We start from the raw sequence: 21867 nt of genomic DNA on the forward strand, positions 1-21867 counted from the left end.
CACCGTCATGAACGACCTCTTCGCAGTTGGCAAGGCTCTAATCTATGGCCTGGTGTAATGAAGTGAACGCTTCGGCGACCTAGATAACACAGCAATGCTATGTACCGGGCGGACGCTCAAGACGAAATGGCAGCACTCGGGCTGACGACTCCTATCCCAATGGCCTTGGTTGATGCCCCTAATGCCACGATCGAAGCTCCTGAACTACCCTTCTGACGCTTTACAGAAATATGGCGCGGCTTTAACCGAACATATTGACCACAGAGACAATTTGATCACAGGAGAGGGTGATACAAGAGCGATTTGATCCTAAAGATTTGGACAAGACTTCGCCTCCCCCCATTCAGCAAATTGGCCAGATTAATGAGGCAAGGTTTGTTCATCCTTCCTTAGATGATGACTGTGGTCGTTTCTGACCGGCAACCCAAAGCTCAGGGACCACGAGCTGAGTCTTTGCTTGGCCGGCATGGTGTTCGGCCAGCAGTCCTTCGAAAGACGGCCATCAGCACCTTTCAGCGTTTGGATCAGCCCTATATGAGTCAGCCTTGCCCTCACTGCGACCAGGCAGTCCGGTAACTTTTACCTATAGTACCAGTTTCCATAAGTCGTCTCGCCTCCGCGACCACAGTTCTTTACTTCCTTATGGAGTCCACTGTAGCACTCTTCTTCCCCCAAAAAGCGTTTTGCCCCAGCGTTCGGTCCGGTCAGACCAACAGTGAATTTGACGCTTTTTTTCCCGGCGATGTTGCGGCACCTTGTGAACTTCCATCCTTTATAGTAAGTTCCCTGGAATTCATTTTTGCATACTTCTCTCACTGCCTCCCACGCTTCGCCTTTTTGATTCCCATATTCCGCCCCTGTCTTGAAGCATTTGCGTTTCTCAAGAGCATTAGAATTGATTGGGTCAGAAATACTCGCGGCAGAGGTTGCGACAGCAAAGACGATAAAAGTTGAGAGCTTCATGATAGCTGAGAGAATAGTCGAAAAGCGATGAAATACGCTACTTGGTATGGCCTGGGTTGGGATGCGGACCCAGGGTGCTAAAGACGGAGGAAAGGTGGTTCTCTTATAGGTCCTCCAAGACAAAGCAGTATCGAGTGCCGCAATATACGTCAGGAATACTGCCGTGCGTCTCAATTGCATGGAAAGATCGACAAATGAGAAAACCAGGTGGCTATCAGCGCTTAGCGTGTCAACTCCTCGCGTTGTTTGTTGATGCATGGTCAGGCTAGCCAGCTGATAGCCTCATGCGCTCGGCGACTTCCAGATTTGGCCAAAGAGCACTGTCGCTGACGTTAAAGTCTCAGAGTAGATTTCGTGCGCTCTATGCACGTTGATCGAATGAAGCACACGAAGGATTACGCCAAGAGCTGGCAATCCACCCCAGGAACGAGACGGCCAAGACATGGAGTCAATACCAAGCTAAAAAGCTTGTGCTTTGCGCGTATAAGCACGGCCTGCAGGGTCAGGATTCCCTGACATGGTCCATTATAGCCCCACGTTGTGGCCTGGGACAGGGGCCACCCATGCTCATGCAGTTGACAACTAGCGATGTAGCTTATTGCTGGTAGTGCTTATCCTGCCTCGCCCTCGTCAACAAGAATGAAAGGATCCGCGGGATTCCCGCCCATTCGGATCACTAAACGAGCCGCAGCGGCCCGCCAGTGGCGCTTCTAAAATACGTTTCGCCAGCTTGATCGGCCTGGTCTCTCCAGTCCTTTCGTCGATGCTACGAAGCTCCCGAGGTGTGTTGCGGCGCCCTCGTGCTGCGAGGGTAATACGCACAGCCACATCTCTGAAGAAGGTATAAAAAGAAGACTTGACCCTCAACCCTTGCCAGCCTAACCACTGCAAGCCACGTCAGGAACGCTCTTTCACCGCTATCTGCCAATCTCGCAGTTAATATGCGGCCTTCAACTCTTATCGCCTTTACCGTCGCCTCACTTGGCTTGACCTCTGCCGCAGCTACTCCTAATCCGAAGGATCTAAACGTCTTTGAGAAACGCAAATGCTTCGAATCCGGGGTGAAGTATGGCGACGAAAAGGGAGAGGCACAGCAACTTGCGAAGGTTGCCTGTAGATTCATTTTTCAGGGCACATACAAAAAGAGGCAATACGCCTCGAAATGCTACAACCTCGCGAGTCGCAAAAAAAGTGTCAAGTTCGCCGTTGCCCTGTCCGGACCGAATGCTGGAGCCACCCGATATCTTGGCTTAGATGAGTGCTACGACGGGCTTCACAAAGAGGTTGTGAACTGCGGCCGGGGAGGGGAAACGACCTATGGCAACTGGTACTACAGGTATGTCAGGCGCCGGTAGGCTGTGTAAGAATAACGCTGACTTCCTCTTTAGGGCAGATCCTAACGTCGGGACATGCTAGCAACTTTGCTTCGACCGCCTCATGGCTAAGGAGGGACAAGCAAGCTGGATCAGTCTGCTATGCGCTAGCGGCAGCATTACCTAGAGCGTATTGACGCATGACATTCGTTTAATTCCGAATTGAATTCAGTCTTGGAAGCGAAGGAAGTTGAATGTACCAAATTACAAGCAGCGATACAGTGAGGAAGTAGTGTATACGGCAGTGCCTTCGATACTAGCGACGCCCGTTCTGTCCTGCCACTGAGATCTATGTTGGTCCGGGGGTGTGAAAGTCTAGCAACGCAAGGGCTGATGCCAGCACAGAGCATCTCACAAACTAAGCTCTTTGTTCATGACTGAACGTGCTAACATGAATGATGTGTTTGCGTATTCTCATCACCCACGATATAAGATTGGGATATCGCCGCCCAATACCCACAACGAAAGGACGTGCGGCAGACAGGTATTAGTAGGAATACCTGAAGTGCGGATTTTGCTATATCCACTAGGTCAGCGTCAGCCGCCGGTGAGGCGTGCGAGTAACTTACATTATCTGTGATGTCCTCAAACGAATGCGCGAAGTCGACATCCGCTACGACCTCCCCGCTCGCCACCATAGCGTCGCGCCGCTTGTTCATCCAGACATAGTAGGTTCGTAGCACAATTAAGACCACCTCGAGAAGGATAAAACATCCAAGTACGATCGAGAGGGCCATGAAGTAGCGTGGCTTGTCCTTGTCCCGGAAGCACTGTGGACCAATAGAGTTGCCCATTGCCCAAAATACGAAGTTGCTGGCGATGACGGCAGTTTTCTTGGTTTGACCTGCGACGTTTCTAGACACGAGGGAGAGAGCAAGACCAGAACAAACCCAGAACGAGTACATGGCGTAGTAGGCGATGAGGAGGCCAACTCGTTTGCTGGGTTCGAATGGCACAGAGATTAAGGCCACAGTTCCGGCAATGGTTGGCAAGACGCCCACCATCATGATAAGGATGGTCTGTTTGAACTTCCGGTCCGCCCAGACAGATGTGAGCATCACACAAATCATGACTACACCAGTTGGCATCTGAAGAAGCTGTGTCTGCCAAGTTGTGAATCCGAAAGACTTGATGATGATGGAAGCATATGCGCCGAACCCACCCGACGGTAAGGTGGTGCAGAACTGGATCAAGGCAAATGCATAGACTATGATGTTCTCCATATTAGCACGCCACTCATCTTTGTGTCCGTTAGAGCAGCCTACCTTGGGGGTCTTTGAGGGCATGTACAATCTGCTCCTTGCGGAAAACACGGTTCTGAACGCCCGTTCGGTTTTCGCGGACGCGCTCCACCATGAGCTTTTTATCTTCCTCAGACCAGCACTTTGCTCGCATGGGAGAGTCGGGTATCCAAAAGAGCACAAAGACGCCCCAAAACACTGTTGCCACACCATACGTCATGAAAAGCGCTTGCCAGGCTTTTAGTGGCGATTCCTTCGGAACGAACGAGAATGCGAAGGCCAGGAGACCGCCAAGAATTTGCTGGCAGCCGTTCATCATATACCTGTCAAATAGTGTTACAAAAGGGACGACACACGACGTTGAGAGGGACCACGAAACGAATTACGAACCACATGACGATACGGCCAGCTTGCTCTTCTTTCTTGTACCTGACCATTGGCGTAAGCTGGGCAAATTCCCGCACAGGAGAAGGCATTATTAACTCACCAAGTAGAAGACAAAAGCACGAACGCAGGTTGGCATACTGCTTCAAAAGCACCAAGCAGACCACGGAGAACAAGAAGACTAACGAAATTCGGAGCGGCGGCGTGAAATGACAGGGTCGCACCCCATAGAATGATGTTCGCGGCCAAGTACTTTCCAATGGGCAGTCGCTGAAGTATGAAGTTGGTCTAGAAAATATTAGCATTGAGCACAATCACGACAGGTTTGTTTCTCGTAGATTTCAGTAACGCTGGGGAAGACACGCTTACTGGATACTCGACGACCAGGATAATTAGAAATATGATAGTCGTGAACCATGAATACTGCAGACGAGTTAGGACATCTATATCATTTAATATGAGACTTCAATTGTCGTTTACCTGGTTCGATGCGAGGTTCGTATCCTCAATAATGCCCATGATGGAAGCAAAAGACATGGTACCCTTGTCCAACGCTTGGGTGAAATAAGTCACAATCATCACAGCCAAGATACGCTTGTCAATCATTCGTTTTAGTCGCCTGTTTGTGCTGTCGGCAATCTGAATTCGTGTTTCGTTGACATATTCGGCGACTTCTTTGTCGACGAGGTCATAGTTTGTGGCATTCTTGCCGCGTGGGCCTTCCTCTATGTGGTCAGGCGTCTCGGGCCTGATGTCGGTAGCTGTAGTCATGGCTCTGGGCTCTGGGTGAATTGGGCGTTGGAAAGCAACGAATTGGTAGAGCACCGAAGCGTGTCCTGGGGGCTTGTTGATAGACTCAGAACTTCGGCATAAGCTGTTCCTTTTAACTGTGTGGCGTGATCCTCCCACTCCAGCTCTGAGACAGTGAGACCCTTGTCATGTTGGGACTTACATGAGTCGGGGAGCCAACACCACCAGACCGCCTGACCCACGGGGACAGGACTCTGGGGGTATTGTGGGGAATCACTACCCAGCCACTGGTCGCCGAAAATGCTGTGATACTCCCGTGGAATGCAACCCCGATAACATTTACAGCACAACCATGAGCCACAGATGGACAGTAGACAGAAAGAACCGCGGTGCGTCGAAATCAGAAGAAAACCAATGCTGGATCTATCCGAATCGCTCACAGAGCTTGTGGACGTCCATCATGTCGATGCCTAGTCGTGATGCCGAGCCAACATCACTGGTGAGTTGTAGTAACTGTTGGTGCATCTTTCGGAGACCAACTTGGCATGACCCTGCGGCTAATGGGGCTTCGTCATTACCCTGATGCCGATGGCATGAGGGGGCAGTAGGAAGTCTCAACGTCGGGTGGTTCATCGGCGTCTGGCGGCAATTGGAGCTCGCCAGTATCCCGGAGGCCGTGAGGGAGACTCCTGTTGGTTTTGCCATTGGAGACGCCTCCAACGGTCAACTGGTCCGTACATCGGCGCTCGCATCATTTAGCCATTATGACTCTCCCGAAGGATGGGCTAAAAAGTATCCCCGCATTTCGGGGCCGCTTTGTCGGTATCTTAAGCCACGTCCATGCCTGTTATCCGGGAGAGCAAGATGGCGCTATCATGACAGTCTTTATCTGGCAGTGATACCGCTCTTCAGATACTTTCTGCTATAGGTTCCCCGGCTACAGCTCATGGCAAATAGTCCCTCAGCATTCACGCGTCCTGTAAGACTTCATTTCGCACCAGAGCTTGCAACGATGCTTGAGGGCAAGTTCGTGGTTTTCTCAGATATTGACAAGGCTGGGGTTGACCTTGTCGGAGCCCCTATCCTCGTTGATGATCTGGACTTTCCCGGAGTAAAGATTGCAGCCGGGAATCTAGCTGAAGACTTTGCCAGGGCCACAGGAGGAAGCAGCAGCAGCATCAACACTGTGTTCAATGCCAATCAAGTTGCTGGCTCGGGCATCTCGAAAATAGCAATCATCGTTGGTTGCATCAAAGTTAGCCGACTGCTGCAACGACTACAGAGAGAAGGCCAGGTTGACTTTGAACCAATCAAGGGCAAATGGGAGTCGTTCCTTACCGCAGTGGTCCGGAATCCTCTTGGCGGCACGTATGAGAAGGCGCTCGTGATTGGTGGTAGCGACAAGCGAGGTGCCATCTTTGGTATCTATACCTTGTCCGAACAAATTGGAGTTTCGCCGTAGGGAACCAACCAGCCAGCATGGCCATATGACCGAGCGTACCTCGCTGACAGCATCGCAATAGATGGTACTGGTGGGCTGATGTCCCTCCAAAGCAGAACGAGTCCGTTTATGCGATTCCTAGAACCACGATACATGGTGAACCCAGTGTCAAGTTTCGGGGCATCTTCCTGAACGATGAAGCCCCAGCAATGACAGGGTGGGTTCTGGAGAAATTCGGATCATACAATTCTACCTTATACAAAAAGGTGTTTGAACTGCTTTTACGTCTGAAGGTACTCTTCCTGCATCCTCTCAAGACCACCCAGAGAACCTGACGGCAGTCTGCAAGGCAAATTTCATGTGGCCTGCGATGTGGCCGGGCTATCCAAATCCTGGAGCGAACTTCTTTGTAGATGACCCGGATAACCAGCGTCTTGCTGACGAGTATGGCATCGTCATCTCAACGTCTCATCATGAGCCCATGCAACGATTGACGAATGAGTGGTTTCTGGAGAACGAAGAGGGGAGCTGGGATTGGGAAACCAACAAGGAGAGTATGACCGACTTCTTTCGGTATGGTGCGCAGAGGGCGAAAGAGTACGAGTCGTACTTCACAGTAGGGATACGAGGTGCCTACGACCGAAGAATGCCGGGCTCTGACCCTGCCGTAACCATCACCGACGTCATCAACACTCAACGGCGCATCATCGAAGATGTCTACGGGAGAACTGAAGATGTGCCCCGTAAGTATACTGGACAGATCACATTTCTCTGCTATAACGGCTTTTCTAATGGGGTTCAGAGGTCCTTGCATTATACAGAGACATTGAACAGATATACGATGGGGGAAGAATCGAAGTTCCTGACGACGTAACTTTGCTATTTCAGGACGATAACAACGGAACTATCCGCCGGCTTCCTGGCCAGAAAGAACGAGCTAGGAAAGGTGGTGCTGGTGTATGTCCGACCCGGTTCGCCTGCTGAATGGTTCGGCCGTTCACTGATGACCCAGATCTATTACCACTTCGAGTATGTTGGGCTTCCACGCAGCTACAAGTGGACAAACAGTGTTGCTTTGGTATGTCGCCACCATTGCATCGCCTTGCCAAACTCACTGAGCTCACAAGTCGCAGGGAAAGGCATGGCACCAGCTCCAATACGCGTACAGTCGAAACGCCAGACAGATATGGCTTTTCAATGTCGGCGACCTGAAGCCGCTGGAGACTCCAATTACATGGGCTATGAGCCTCGCATGGGACATCAACAGCATTGGAGCCGGTAACCTCCCGAGCTTCCTGCGTCAGACAGCTATAAGGGACTTTGGTCCCGAGCTCGGCAGCGAGATTGGCAAAGTTTACCTCGGATACAACCGCTTGGTGTCGATGCGAAAGCACGAGCTGATTGAGCCCGACACATTCTCGCTGCTAAATTACCGCGAAGCTGAAATCGTTCTGGAGCAGTGGGAGAAGCTGCTCACGGCGGCAGAGTCGGCTTATAGGTGGTGCACTGAAGAGCAGAAGCCGGCTGTGTACCAACTCGTACTCCATCCGGTCAAATCCTCTCAGGTTTTTATCGCGTTGCGGATCATGCAAGCGCGCAACCAGCTTTACGCGAGGCAGAGACGCACTTCTGCCAACACCGTTGCCCAAAAGGTGCTAGAACTCTTTGCTGCCGATTTCGACTTGCAATTGGAGTATCATGCGCTGTTGGGTGGCAAGTGGAATCACATGTTACGGCAACCGCATCTTGGCTACGAAAGGACCTGGCACGCTCCTTCACGAGATATGATTACGGGACTGTCATATGTTCAGATCAGGCAAGACTCCAATCCCATCGTTGGCCAGATGGGTGTTTCCGTCGAAGGCCACGCTGGTGTTCGCCCTGGCCTTACCAATGAGGAGTCTGATCGCACTCATCCAAGTCGTCTTGGTCTCGTCGCGGGCTTGACTCTGGACGCCATGAGCCGCTACGGGCCGGCTAGTCGATGGTTCGAGATCTGGTCTCGTGGGACGCCAACCATTCACTGGACGGCTTCCAGTCCCCATTCATGGCTGCGGTTGTCTAGCTACTCAGGCATATTGGTGCCTGGGAGGGATGATGCACGGATTGAGATCTCCATCGACTGGGACCTGGTGTCCGAAGACTTTGGCGAAGAGGTTTTGATTGACGTTCGGTCTGCAATTGGGGACTTTGAGCAAATACACCTCCCCGTGAGCGGGCGCAAAGTGCCGAGTACATTTCACCATGGCTTTGTCGAAGGGCCTGGTTACGTTTCGATGCCAGGTTCGAGCGGTGTCTCGAGCCCCGACTACATTGTATTGCCTGACACTGGAAGATCACTGCACGGGTCGGTCGGTCTGAACATGACCCTTGGGGTCAATGAGACATCGAATTTCCTGTCCTACCAATTCTACCAATTCTCTACCGCGGCCTCAGCGAAGGTCATCTTGGAATTCGGCATTACGCTAAGTACATCATCTGACGATCTCATATCGTACGACCTACAGGTCAACGACGGCCCGGTCACACAACATAGGATCGAACAGTTCACCGAGAAGAGTATTGAGTACGGGCTGAAACTCGGTGTACCCCGTGTCGCTGGCTGGATAACAGGAGCAGCCGACCTTGTCTGGAAGGTAGAGCACGAAGCCGCGGATTTCGGGCCAGGGGCGCAAGTCATTAGACTTCGGCTCTGCCATGTGAATATCCTGCTTGAAAAGGTGGTTGTTGACTTTGGTGGAGTTCGTGAGAGTTATCTTGGGCCGCCGGCCAGCCACTGGATCGAAACGTGTGCGGACTCTCACCACTGAATTCCATGTACCGGTTCTGGCCGCAACACGCAGTCATCTGGCTCGGATTCGGTGATAGGAAGAGCTAATTCCAGTAATCTCTGTTACCTGAACTCCGTCTCAGTGGATATTTCTGCGTTCAGGCCTGTTCGTGCTTGGCGGCGAGCGCGTGGACTCGGCGACATGTAAATGCTTATCTTTTGTGATTCAAGCCAGTCACTCCCTGTGGAAGGCGTCTCTCGACGTTGCTGGCAATCGTAGAAGATCATGGCAACAGGGCTTGCTTGATCTTGAACCTTTGGAGGTTGAATCGCCTCGTATAGTGTTCCGCGCATCGCCATCTCGCCGAACGGCGCTCCGCCGAAGTGACTGCTCAGTTTTGGGTAGCTTGGTGTTCAGCCACGTGCAGACATCGCCCAGGCCGAGTCGACGACAGGTGGGGAACTCAGTCGTGGACGAAGAGACGGTGGCTTGCTCGGCTCGTGGCCCGACAGACACGTTGACCGGCCGTGAGTCGGATTGTATGGACACGAGCACGCCCAAAGCGTGTTCTGACGCGATTCCGATCGTCAATGCCAAACATTGATGAGAAACGCTGGTCTGAGTCTGCGCGCTCGAGTGACGAATGCCTTGATTGCCGAGCGCGGCAGTTGCTTCGAAGCGCATCCGATATCTCACATGTGAGCGCCCATTTCCCCGGGTCGATGTCTCTGCGGGTGAAATCTTGACGCATGGCGGCGCCTGCAGAGCGCGGCAAGTGGAGTTTTGGCTGCGATGGACCGTGTGCCTGTGCCCGCGCCTTTATTATTGCCCTGCCGACAATGGCGTAGACGAATTGCCTTCGCGGAGCATAATGGACGGAGTCGTTTCTTGTGCTGTACTGCACAATGTCATGCTTGGGCGCTCCAACTGCAGCGAGTCTCGAAGCAAGGTGCTGAGGGCGCAGGTGACCCTGTCGGAACAGAGTCCGCCATCCCGCGTTATGTCCTCTGCGTGGCAGAACCAGGAGGACGTGTCCCTGCTTTTGCGGATTGCGACAAGTGTCCCAACGCCTCGCAGAGCCGTCATGCGGGGGAATTGGCCCGAAAGGGACGGTGGAATGCTCTGCGTTGTGCGCCGAGGGCTCGAAAATTGCGACGTCCGGCCAACACGTCCGTCCAGCCCGCTCGCCACAGGGTGCGGTTGGTTGGCATCGCTCAGTCGCAATGATGCGTCGATCCAAAGGAAAACCAGGGGAAGGTGGGCGGGGGAGAGAACATGGACCAACAGAGTCACAGCTGCCGATCCAAACTACGCGGACTTAAGGCCCTGTGAGCGTTGGCCCGTGGGCTCATAGCAATAAATCCGTTCGAACGCCCCCCCTTGTTTTGCCTCGGTTTTGGCACGATCCTCCGGGCCTATCTCCTCAAGACTCCCCTCTCCAGGCCGCGCTGTCTTCCATTGACGGCGAGGAGCGCGCTCGCGTCTGGGTTGCTCGACTGCGCAGATCGAATGCCGCAGGTTTCTTCTGCGGACCTCGCGGCCTTGGCGGCGGAGGATCAGGGGACGGCGCTCTGGACCATTGTCACCACATTCTCGGTGCTGGCGCAGGTCGCCGTCGTCGGTCGGCTGTGTGCGAGGCGTCTTAAGGGGGCGTCGTTGGCCGCCGATGACTACCTAATCTGCCTCGCCCTGGTAACGTCTCTCACGACAGCTCGCGGCGGTCAAGACGGCCTCGACTAACAGCTCGTCAGGCCCAATCCTGGACACTATTTGGCTTGTTCATCGGATGTACGTTCGCTCGTTTCGTCTTCAGGTTGGAGTGCTTCGCTGACTTGGACCAGTACGGCAATATGGACTCGGCAAGCACCGTGCCGCCGTGGTCCAGGACTCCCTCACGACATTTTACCGCTTCCTCTACTACTACCAGATCGTATACTGCATAACACCGCCGACGATAAAGCTGTCTTTGCTCTTCCTCTATGGGCGAGTCTTTCCGTCTGCCCGCTTCCGCACCCTGCTATGGATCACAGGCGCGATAGTAGCGGTCTGGGGGGTTGCGTCGTTGTTCATCAGTATATTCGACTGCAACCCCATCGATGGATTCTGGACGCGTCGAGGGAAATGCATTGACTACAAGATGTTCGGAATCGGCTATTCCATTGTCAACATCGTCACAGACTTCGCCGTGTGGCTGATGCCGATACCCATCATGTGGAGGGTACAGCTGCCGCTGGCCCAAAAGATTGCATTGAGCATCATCTTCTTGCTCGGACTCTTGTAAGGGCCCTCTTCTCCAGCCTTGTGAGCTTCGGTCGTGGCTCGCTTTATGAAGCCCAACTTGCTTACTCCCTCACCACATGCAGTGACTGTGGTGCAGCCCTCGGTCGGCCGATGTCGATGATGGCCCACCAAAAACAGGACCACACGTGGGAATTCTCAAGCGGCGTGAAATGGGGCATCATCGAGATATGCACCGGCATCATATGCACATGCCTGCCTGCGATGCGCACCATCTTCAGCTTCGCGTGGGCGAGCCGGTTCGGCAGGACATACTCGCACGATCGGACGACAGTCGTGAGCCGCTCGAGAACCGTGCGAAGCGCGCCGCGACCAAAAACCAACGACTGCAACAACCACCCCGCAACCCAGAGCCGGGTATGCAGGGGCCCGGATCACTACCCGGTCTGCGACGACGACGATGGTCACGGCATGGGGGACGAGCGGTGCTTGACGACTAACTCGGAGGAAACACGACGCGCCAGCGATGTTGGCGTCGAGCTCATGTCAATAAAGACAGAAGAAGCTAGGTAAAATGAAACGACCGCAGTGAAGGTCGCTCGGCCAACGCGCGCACTTGTGACCTCTTTGTTCGATGCCCGCTCCTCGTTACTCATGATCGCGATCAGATAGAGAGCTGCCAGCCCTTACTTGTACTCAATCTTGAACGCCCACACATACTCGTCGCCCTTAATGACCTCATCGCTCAGCTTGAGGGTCAGCTTGCCAATCCCATCCCAAGACACCGGTACGCTCTTGCCGTGTTGCTTGCCGCCCACGACCGTGACCTTGTCACCAGGCAGATACGGCACCGGATCCGGAATTGAAAGGCTGACCGAGGGCGCTCCCAAGTGATGGATGTAAAAGGCATCGCGCGTCGTCGTATATCGCAGGGGATCGACTCCGGGGGTAACCTTCCAGTAGCGAGTATCGAAGATAGCCTCGCCGTGGCCCTTAATCCACCTGCCCGCATCGCGCAGCCCCTTTTGCATAATCTCCGGGATCGAGCCGTCGTGCGCCGGGCCAATGTCAAGCAGGAAATTGCCGTTCTTGCTTACAATGTCAACGAGCGTCCGCGTGATGTTCTCGCCCGTAAGATACTTGTCGTCGGGCGTCTGGTAGTTGTAGCCGTACGAATGCGGATCCATGCCGCGGCTCGCCTCCCACTTGCGCTCAACCGTCTCATTGTTGGTCGTGTACTCGGGTGTGTCGAAGTCACCCTTGAGCCCGCACCGGTTATTGAAGGTGACTTGCCGCCGGTGGTCGCGCGCCCAGTTGAGCCACGGGGCCGCCAGGATCGTCATGTTATTGGGAGAACCTGAAATGTCGCACCACATGATGTCGACGCCGTACTCGTACGCGAGCGTCTTCATCTGCGGAAGCTGAATGTCGCGCACAAAATCGTCGACTTCAACGTAGCCGGTGTACTCGAGCTCCGCGCCAGTGTACGGGTTCGTCGGCGGCCCGCCGGGGAAGCTGCCGCTACCGTAGGGCTTGTAGGCAGGATTGTACCACTCGGGCATGCTAAAGTAGGTCCCTGATTTGGTCAGAACTGATGATGAGCTTCATACTTCATCTAGTGCGTGACGTACCGAGTCGGAGGTGAGGTTGGTGCTTGCGAGCGGCGGCGAAGAGGTCGCCAATGAAGTCGCGCTTCGGGCCATAGTGAACAGAGGAGCGACGGCTGATTGACTCGGAAAAGTTGAAGATGGCGAATCCGTCGTGATGCTCTAGGAAATGTCAGAAGAGCAATTGCCTCACTGGAGTGCTCTCAACTCACTCGTCGTCGGGACAAAGTACTGCGCTCCTGCATCGGAGAACAGATCAACCCACGCTTTGGGGTCAAACTTTTTGTCGGTAAAGTTGGAAAAGAAATCGTCATAATTGAAGTCTTGGCCATACGTCTCCAAATGGTATTCGTACGTCGCCGTCTTGTCGCCTTTTCTGTGCATCCAATTCCAGTACCTTCAATCGCCACGTTAGCATCGTCGCCCAGAGCATCAGCGATGGGATTGAGCCAGGCCACGCCAAAGTCCACGTACCACTCAGCATAATTTTCCTTGTCGCCGACATTGCCGTACGCAGGTGCGGCATAGACCCCCCAGTGGATGAAGATGCCGTACTTGGCGTCGTTGAACCAGTCCGGGTTCGTGTGCGACTGGACGCTCTGCACCGACTCCTCAAAGTCACCAATGCCACAGCTGCCGGATACCTTGGCGGAATTGCCTGCAGAGTGCCTTCCGCGGTACTCGGGCACAATTTCCGCGCTGCAGGCGGTCCCGGGCTTGACGCCGCGCTTGTTCCTGACGCCGACTTGCACGATTGCCGACTGCTTCGGCGCGAGGCGCTTCAGCGTGCCTGGCACGACGGTGTCGAGAGAGGATGATCTGACGGAGATTTGAAGTCCGTTGCCGCTTGTGACGTACTCCTTGTCGTCGGTGTTCTCGACGAACATCTCAATGATTTGAACGTAGTTGCTTCCCTCGAACCACTTGGAGGTGATGTTTGGGGCGACGATGTTGAGCACAGGACCGCGAGAATCTGTTGAGGTCAGATGGTTATAACCACATTATCAACGCAGCTGCGTGGACGAGACAAACCTGTCCGAGGCGCCAAGTCGCCCACCTGGTCTGCTGCAACGGCAGCGCCATTGGCGAGAACCGCAAGGAAAGAGCCTGTCAAGAGACTTGAGAGAAACATTGTGCAATGATCATTGACACATGGTAGACTGCCCCAGGTGCAAGTCCCGCTGCCTCGCTGGTGGATATTACCCCCAATTTATAAGAATATCAACATGTTTGCCTTCATGCATCCGCGTTCACTCGACCGACGGATATATCTCAAGATGCAAGGCAGGGCGGAGCATCCTCACAAGTGCCCGAGCTGCAGGACGGCCGCAGATCACCGCAGCATCCCGACGGGTAATACCGCACGGCAATTGCGAAGCGGCATCCCTTGCCCGTATTCCATATACGTCAGAGGCCCTGGATAGGCGAGGTAACCAGCGATGTAACCAGCAAGCACCCCGCACGGCTAGCCATGTAAGCCGCGATCTGATCGCCGCGCCGGCTTGTCCCTACCGGCTCGGCGCTGCCAGAAGCCACAGGGGTCCTACACCACCACTCGCGAATAGGGCTCGTGAAGGGGCTGCAGGGTTCCCGTAGAGGAAGGCTCATAGGATTGACTGAGCTCAGTCAATCGCCTAATTTGATTGCCACATCATGAAGACTTGACGCGACGGCTCGGATGCTCCTCTGCGTCCAGGTTCAAATATGTCCCGCCGGGTATGCATGGACAGGTTGACAACAGCGAACTACATCCCCTCGACACCGCGGACGATCTTGGGGCGCCATTATGATGAGTTAGCATGTCCTCACACAGGCCATGTCACTTATCGCGACCGAAAGACGTGAACCTCAAGTCGATTAGATCCCGACTCCGCCCCAACCCACCCAGACAAACTAAACATGCTCATCAATCGCTAAACTTGTTGCCGCCAGCACAGCCCAGGCGCTCGGTTATCCAACAAACCCGTCGGCGCTGGACTCACTGCGGCGGTCGCGCGACGAGCACATCAGCCTTCCCTTGAAGCTTCAGCTCGCCGTCGTCATGAGGAATCACAACAGTCGATCCCTTCTTGAGCGCCAGCGCATCTGACTTTTCCGTCGCGAGGGCCACGTCTCCCTCCAAAACGATCATAATGGCGAAGCCACAGCGGGTGGAAGCCTCGCCATCGACATGGAGCCGCTCCAGCACAAAGTACTCGTTCGACTCCTCAGCACACACACTCTCGCTAACCACACCATTGGTGACCAGCCGCATCGCCTCATCCCTCGTTCGCGCCTTCGTATCCACGGCCGTCAGCGCAGTTGGAAACCCCAGCCCAAGGTGTCCGTGCTTAAGCCCATCAATCTGGAAACCCTCCCACTCGCACAGCACAGAGAGGTCCGAGGGCTCTTGCAGCTCGACGACCATGACGCCCTGCCCAATGGCGTGCAGCGTTCCTGGCGGGACGTACAGCGTCTGGTAAGGGACGACGTCGATCTTGTGCATTTTGTCGAGCAACTGCGTACCCTTTCCGGCTTCCACCAGCTCCAGCAAATCCTTGTCGTCAACAGCCTCCTTGAGAGACAGCCATACACACCCAGGCGTCAGGATATACCAAGCCTCTGCCTTCCCGTGCTTGAAACCGAGATGCCGCGCAGCCCAGTCCACGTGAGGGTGGGCATGCACGGGGAGTCGCTGGCCCGCGTCGAGGAGCTTGACCAGGAGCTTCGTGTCGGCGCCGTACCGGGCGACGTGCTCCGCGCCGAGCCAGCGCTCCGGCTCCGCTCTCACGGCGTCTGCGAGGAAGGTCCCATCCGGGAGACGGCTGAGTCCGAGGCTCGCGCAGCCGTGGCAGCACGTGGTGGAGGCGACCCAGTCCTCGGGCTGGTGCGACGCGCAGGGAGGGTCGGCGCGGAAGGACGAGATGCGGGCGCCGCCGGCGTAGAACCTGTCGGCGGGCTGGTTTGCGGGCACGATGATGGGAGCCATGGCGGTGGTGTGATTGCTGTCGACCTGAGCGTTCTAGCTGGCGATGAGTTGCAGGCCGTCAATGGGCTTCCGGAGTTGGCGGCTTTCAGAGATCACTTGACACGGAACAGCACCGAAGATCAACGCTCGTCGTAAGATATGGGAGAAGAAAGGTTGCAAAGGAGCGAGCCCTTGGAGGAATTGTCCCTCTTCATCGTTGCGGCCATGTTGAGGGTGATCGGTGGAGCGAAAACCGGGCCATGGCGGTCGGCCTGTACAGGGCAGCCATTCCCGCATACAAAGGCCTGTGTGGGTGGGTGACGCCCGGCCGCAACAACGGTGGCGATCACGTGGACCATACAGTGGGTGGCAGTCACCCTAAAGCTATGTGACACGATCTGTCAATGTTCAGACATCACTGCGAGTTTGACATCTTTGCGTCTACGGGTGAAGGGCGCGTGGCGTAGGATACGTTGGCGTGGGGGGCCGGGGGTATGTCGTGTTTTGTACGACGGCAAGATGGACTCGGCTATCATTCAGGCTTACAGCGTCTCTATTCAGTGGCTGCTTCGGCGCTCGCGGTATGTCTACTTAGTTTACCTTGGGCTTGTCGATGCTTCAGTCGCTCCTTGGTCGGGCCCTTCAGGAAACGACCGTGATACTGTGGGCTGCGGTTGCCGACGCTGAATTTACAAGCCTCCTTGACGCCCCCGCCAAACTCCTCGATGCCCCTCCAAGATGCGCCGCATTTAGGGCGGTTTCGTCACCCCTTGTGGCCCTCCACAAACTCGTTAAACATCTCGGTGCCGCCCTTCTTGTACCCACACTTGGCGTAAAAGACCTCCTTGTCCGGGCTGCAGTTGAGGATGCTCTTGGTGCAGCCGGCGTTGCGGGCGACCGAGTCGAGCGCCTCAATCATGCGCAGGCCCAGCTTCTTGCCCTGGTGCTCCTTGGCGACGCAAATCTCCTCGACGTGCCCGACGCTGGCCCGATCCCAAATGCTGCGAGGGTCAAGTCATTAGTCTCACTCCAGGGTGGCATGGGAAGACACAAAAAAAAGGTATGAAAGCTTGGGCAGGACGCACAACTTCTTCTCGATGATGACGGCGCCGGTGCCGACGATGCGCCCCTCGTGCTCGATGACGAGGTAGTAGTAGGGCCCCTTGCCCTGCGTGTCCATCTCGTCGTAGCGCGCGGCGAACTCCTCGGCCGTCTGGTTGCCCGTCCAGGTCAGGTCGCGCAGGCATTCGAGGAAGCCCTTGGCGTAGTCGTCGCGCGCCAGCGGGCGGATGGTGAAGCCCGAGGGCATCGCTGCGTGTACGCCCTCATCGATGAGGGACGGCGAGAAGAGCGGCGTCGATTGAGACATGGCTGTTTTGCTTTGCCCTTTTTTATGAAGAAGGTGTTTGTGTGGACAGTGTAGTGATTATAGATGCGAGAGATTAAGCAGCTACCGCAATGCACAGAGAGTACGTAGATGAATCAATTGCCGCCCGTCGTTGGTCTGTACTAGAGTAAATTACGCTGCAGATGCCGGACGGCGGAGCGAGGGCGTTTAATAGGCGCCGAAACTCGACGCACGGAGATGCCAAATACAGCGGCGCCGTCCCCGCTGACACCGGCAATGACAGCGGCCTTTGCCGGCGAGGACGTGTACACAATAGGGGCTCAATCGCATCTCCGACGTCGCAAAAATCGGCGAGCTGAAATGGGAAAATTAATGGCACCACGTTCGGCATTTAATGGCTCTCGGTGAGTCTAACATGGCAAACATCTCGGATATCGGAGGGGGACTGGAAATTCGGACCCGCGGACAGTCCGCCGGCGACGTATCCGATCGCTCTGATGGTACGAATCGCCGGTGCACGACCCGGAGAACAGAGAACGGCTCAGACACCCGTCAGACACGGTGACGCATTGGCACTCTAACATCAGGCAATCGAACGGCTCGCCGCAGCAACAGACTCGATTGAGAACTTTGTTCGCGCTCAGTCCTGTGGTTGACCTGATGCCCGAAGGCCGGTTGCTCGAACCCTCAATTGATGGTCAGCCCTCCGGGCGTTGAGCAAGAAGGCCCATCGCGGAGCCAGCTCCTCGGCGTGACAGCAAACAATAAGATTTGCCATGGGCCTCCACGCGACAGGCCTCGCGAAAACATGGCATTCATTGTCGGACCGCAGAAAAAGCACATGGTGAGAAAGCTGACTCTGAACGGACAGGAACACGCCGTACGAAGTGAATCTCATCTGCAATGACTAAAGGCCTCCACATGAGTGTGCATCGCCTCCGCTTGAGACCGTCCGACAGATTGTACGACGAGTCCAGTGCATGAAGCCGACCATTCATGAAAGCTCGGCTGCCTGATGCTACAACGTCCAGTCGCTGGCAAAATTGCTGATTATGCTGGAACACGCCACCCACGCGCCAGTGCCGGTCCGCACCACCTTTGACATCGTTTTCAACTCATACAAAGAGCAACTCCTCAAAGAGCTGAGATGCCAAATTCTCGTTCACTTGGCGCAAGTCCGATATGCTGCGTCGATGTATGAGCCCCTTGCGTAAATGCAGTTGTGGCCCGCTGTAGATGACCCTGCTTCGAGTTCTGGCAAAGACGTAACAGGGCGCCTGCTCGGTTCGGGAGCTGCAACCAGGCTTCGGAGCGCCAAGTACGTGGTACGAGGTGGGCTTCAGGCATAAAGTCGACTCATGTTCTACCGCATGCCAAGTCCGAAGAACACAGACGCTCCTTGGCTTGTACAGGGTCATGCGGCACCACGATGTTGCCTGTCAGACGCAGAGTGAGCGCACCTGCCCACATGTATATAGATGGGCACCTCATTCGGATTCTCAGTCATCTAGTATGTAGTGGAAGCAGTTCCTTGGGACAGGTGACAAACCATTGACCCGCCATCCGTCGATCTCGTCTTGACGGCCCATTTGTCCTCAACCTTGCGCTTACGACATTGGTTCCAACATGAAATTTGCTACCTACATCATTGTTGCCCTGGGCTCAGGCGCTGTTGCGCTCCCCGGTCCCGTATCTCGGCGCTGGGATCAGCAGGAAACGGCCAACGGCCGTCGCAGCCTGACGCATTGGCTTGCCGCGGGCACATGTTATATCATACCGCACTCGTGGTGCTCGCCAAAAATCACTTCAGCAGCCATAGAGCCCACAGCAGTCGCAGATGCTGAGCCCCCGAGCAACACGAGCGTTGCGCCGAGCGCGGCCGCAACCACTGATGTTGCGGAGCCACAGCCGCCGACTGTCCAAGCCGGTGAACAGCGGCTCCCATGGGTACCGCGACCGTCGAAATGGGTCATCAGAGCAAACGACTGCCCAAACGATGTTGTCCAACTTCTCTCCGCGGAGCATATCGTTGCCATCAGCGACAAGTGCGGAACGGGGATCGCGTGCCGGGCGGCTCCCGACCCGGCTGCCTGCTTTGACAGGTTTGAGGCACCTCCGAATCACCCGACGGAGCTCCTAGACTGGCAAGAGGGAACATACAAACCTGTTCTGGGCAGTGTTGGGCAGTGCCAGTATGCGCCTTGGATTGCTTTTTATTCAGACGTCCTCTGCGGCACTGCCCGCCACTGCAAATCGTACCACATTGGCTACATGAATGACGACATGTATCGTAACGAACAGGATTGCCTCGACTCCCACCGGCCAGCTCCTTGATACGAAAGACACCTCATCGGGAAAGGCTAGAGGCAAGATGAGGAAGCAGGATTGAACAGACTGTGTCGCTGGGATGGGACATATGTCCATGCAGTCGTGATGGTGTTGTATTTACTACATCTACTACTAGTATCCATGACTACCTTTGCATCCTCCATCCAGTCCTCCAGTGCACAGATATGTCCTCAGTAGTCGATCTGTGGCTTGGAAATATAGCGGATACGACGCAAGCATGACTTCAACGGAGAGTGCATCAGTTATGGCGAAGTGTTCGTGGACAGAGTATTGTACCCGCACAGTCCGCCACCATCTTCGGGAAGAAGCCGATCGCAGTCGGGGTTCAACTGACCACGACGACTAATCGCGCGCGGGCTCGGAAGCTCGTCCCGGATGTGTCTTTGTCGAACCCGAGATACGGCAATGATTCTCGTGTCAATGGCGCCTTTACCTGCAACGCAGTGGAGCCGCTTGAGCGTATCGTCACCCATAACGTGCTAAGCATAACGACTCAAATGACAACTCAGTCGGAGTCAGCGTGAAGCCAGTGCGTGGAGCATCAGCCGCTCGTCACCTCCAACTGCTGAGCACATGCTATTGTACAAATAACCGCTGCACTTCACAATTATAAAACGTGCATTGCGCTGCTAGACACGACGAGAATGGCACCATCGAGGACTACGAACCACCAAACTTGAACCGGGTGCCTCTGTCTTCGACTCTTCGCCATGGCGGATGCGCAGCAAGAACCGATCCCGAATGATGCAACGATACTGGTAACCGGCGCCAATGGCTTCGTTGGGTCCCATGTAGCAGACCAGTTTCTGCAGCAGGGGTTCAAGGTCCGCGGCGTCGTGCGCGACCGGGCGAGGAGCACCTGGCTTGCTCAGCTCTTCCACAATAAGTACGGCCGAGACAGCTTCGATCTATTCCCCGTTGCCGACATGGCAAGCGAAGGAGCATTCAGCGAAGCAGCCGCTGGTACGTCCTCTCGCGACAACATGACCAAAGCACGCTCACCGTCTCTTACAATGACCATGCGTGTGGCGCGTTCCAGGAGTCTCTGCCATTGTGCACACAGCTTCAGTCATGACCTTTGACTGCGATCCTAATACCGTCATCCCTCCCGCGGTTGCCGGCGCCCTCAACGCACTTAAGGCAGCATACGCGCAGCCTAGCGTGAAGCGATTCGTTCTCACGTCGTCCTCTACTGCGGCGTACCTGCCTGGCTCAGTCGGCAAAGATGCGGCAAGCATCAACATCACGACAGAGACGTGGAACGAGGATGCGATTCGGAGAGCGTGGGCGGATCCGCCTTACAGTCTTGAGCGTGCGCCGTTCGTCTACGCGGCGAGTAAGGCCCAGGCCGAGCAGCGCGTCTGGGAGTTTCACCGCGAGAATCGCCATCAGCGCCCAGACCTCACCGTAAACACCCGTGAGACCCCCCCTTTATGGCAGTAACTACGTTGAGAGCACTGAGAACTAACTGGTGTAGTCCTTCCAAACATGAACTTTGGGCGCAGCATCGACCCAGTGCACCAGGGCCATTCGAGCATGTCGGGTCTTGTCGTGGACCTGTGGCATGGGAAGACGCCCCAGCTCCTCGACGTACTACCCGCGCGTGAGTAGCATCTTCTTCGCTCCATAATTCCCATGAAGAGAGTGATGGCTAAGGAGATGAATGTCAAGAATACTTTATCGACGTGCAAGACTGCGCACGGCTGCACGTGGCCGCGACGGTGCTTCCTGGCGTGCAAGGCGAGCGCATCTTTGGCTTTGCCGGCCGGTTCAACTGGGTTGATGTCTTGGACATCTTGCGCAGACAGAACCCGGACAGGAGCTTCACACAAAAGGTCGCTGGCGGTTGGGACCGTCGCGAGATTGAGCCGCGGGCTCGCGCAGAGGAGATGCTATGCGCAATGGGACAGGAGGGCTGGACGTCGTTGGAGCAGTCCATTTGGCAAAATACGGAGCATCTTCGACCTGGAAATTAGAGGCCATGCTTCTCGCTCATGTACCCAGTCCTCCTTCTTCGACTTTACACGCTGGCCGGGGGTCGATGTCGATGACCAAATCTATGCCCCGTCTCCCGCCCAGCTGGAGTGAGGCGGTGGGTGGTCCAACAGGCGCCCCCACCGCGTCCCGCTGCGACGTCGTGAACGGCTTCACGTCCGTAGCCGTACTTCGCTCGCCCAGCCGTGCAACGCGTCATCATCGGCATTGCAACTTTAAACCCCGCTGTTGCAAATTTTGCCATTCGTCCACCTTCACAATTCGGAACGTTGGCTTGCCCGAGATTCCTAGCGTCAAATGAAGCAAAAATTGCCATTGGCCTGCGGTGTGCAGGGTAAGCGTGCGGCTGGAGGCGGACGGCGAGCTTTGTGAAGAGTCAAGGGGTCGGGTGAACGGTTATAAGATGCGGCGAGCGTCTTCAATGGGCAATTGGCCTTCCGTTCAGAAGGAAAAAATACCC

General features: G+C 55.2%; 7 protein-coding genes across 7 annotated transcripts; 3 read left to right on the forward strand and 4 right to left on the reverse strand.

The window, feature by feature from the left end:
• Positions 1-4426: 4426 nt before the first annotated feature.
• PLICBS_003943 (uncharacterized protein) lies at positions 4427-4732 on the reverse strand (the record flags this gene model as incomplete). Its single annotated transcript, XM_018326843.2, has 1 exon — positions 4427-4732. The coding sequence occupies one exon, from the start codon at positions 4730-4732 to the stop codon at positions 4427-4429; it is 306 nt and encodes a 101-aa protein (XP_018175163.2).
• A 991-nt stretch (positions 4733-5723) lies between these two features.
• Positions 5724-8962, forward strand: PLICBS_003944 (uncharacterized protein; the record flags this gene model as incomplete). The annotated part of the gene is made up of 6 exons (XM_018326842.2): positions 5724-6169; positions 6235-6445; positions 6502-6895; positions 6955-7109; positions 7165-7230; positions 7286-8962. The coding sequence occupies 6 exons, from the start codon at positions 5724-5726 to the stop codon at positions 8960-8962; spliced, it is 2949 nt and encodes a 982-aa protein (XP_018175162.2).
• Positions 8963-10432: 1470 nt separating this feature from the next.
• PLICBS_003945 (uncharacterized protein) lies at positions 10433-11204 on the forward strand (the record flags this gene model as incomplete). The annotated part of the gene is made up of 3 exons (XM_018326841.1): positions 10433-10615; positions 10675-10711; positions 10765-11204. The coding sequence occupies 3 exons, from the start codon at positions 10433-10435 to the stop codon at positions 11202-11204; spliced, it is 660 nt and encodes a 219-aa protein (XP_018175161.1).
• A 643-nt stretch (positions 11205-11847) lies between these two features.
• PLICBS_003946 (uncharacterized protein) lies at positions 11848-13900 on the reverse strand (the record flags this gene model as incomplete). Its single annotated transcript, XM_018326840.1, has 5 exons — positions 11848-12737; positions 12793-12930; positions 12981-13165; positions 13243-13741; positions 13801-13900. 5 exons carry the CDS (start codon positions 13898-13900, stop codon positions 11848-11850), a joined length of 1812 nt encoding a protein of 603 aa, XP_018175160.1.
• Positions 13901-14746: 846 nt separating this feature from the next.
• Positions 14747-15736, reverse strand: PLICBS_003947 (uncharacterized protein; the record flags this gene model as incomplete). The annotated part of the gene is made up of 1 exon (XM_018326839.2): positions 14747-15736. One exon carries the CDS (start codon positions 15734-15736, stop codon positions 14747-14749), a length of 990 nt encoding a protein of 329 aa, XP_018175159.2.
• A 742-nt stretch (positions 15737-16478) lies between these two features.
• PLICBS_003948 (uncharacterized protein) lies at positions 16479-17084 on the reverse strand (the record flags this gene model as incomplete). Its single annotated transcript, XM_018326838.1, has 2 exons — positions 16479-16716; positions 16801-17084. The coding sequence occupies 2 exons, from the start codon at positions 17082-17084 to the stop codon at positions 16479-16481; spliced, it is 522 nt and encodes a 173-aa protein (XP_018175158.1).
• Positions 17085-20122: 3038 nt separating this feature from the next.
• On the forward strand, positions 20123-21388 carry PLICBS_003949 (uncharacterized protein; the record flags this gene model as incomplete). Its single annotated transcript, XM_018326837.2, has 4 exons — positions 20123-20375; positions 20452-20829; positions 20890-21015; positions 21084-21388. The coding sequence occupies 4 exons, from the start codon at positions 20123-20125 to the stop codon at positions 21386-21388; spliced, it is 1062 nt and encodes a 353-aa protein (XP_018175157.2).
• Positions 21389-21867: the final 479 nt, after the last annotated feature.

This window comes from Purpureocillium lilacinum (genome assembly GCF_023168085.1).
Source record: "Purpureocillium lilacinum CBS 284.36 DNA, scaffold_3, whole genome shotgun sequence".
NCBI lineage: Eukaryota > Fungi > Ascomycota > Sordariomycetes > Hypocreales > Ophiocordycipitaceae > Purpureocillium > Purpureocillium lilacinum.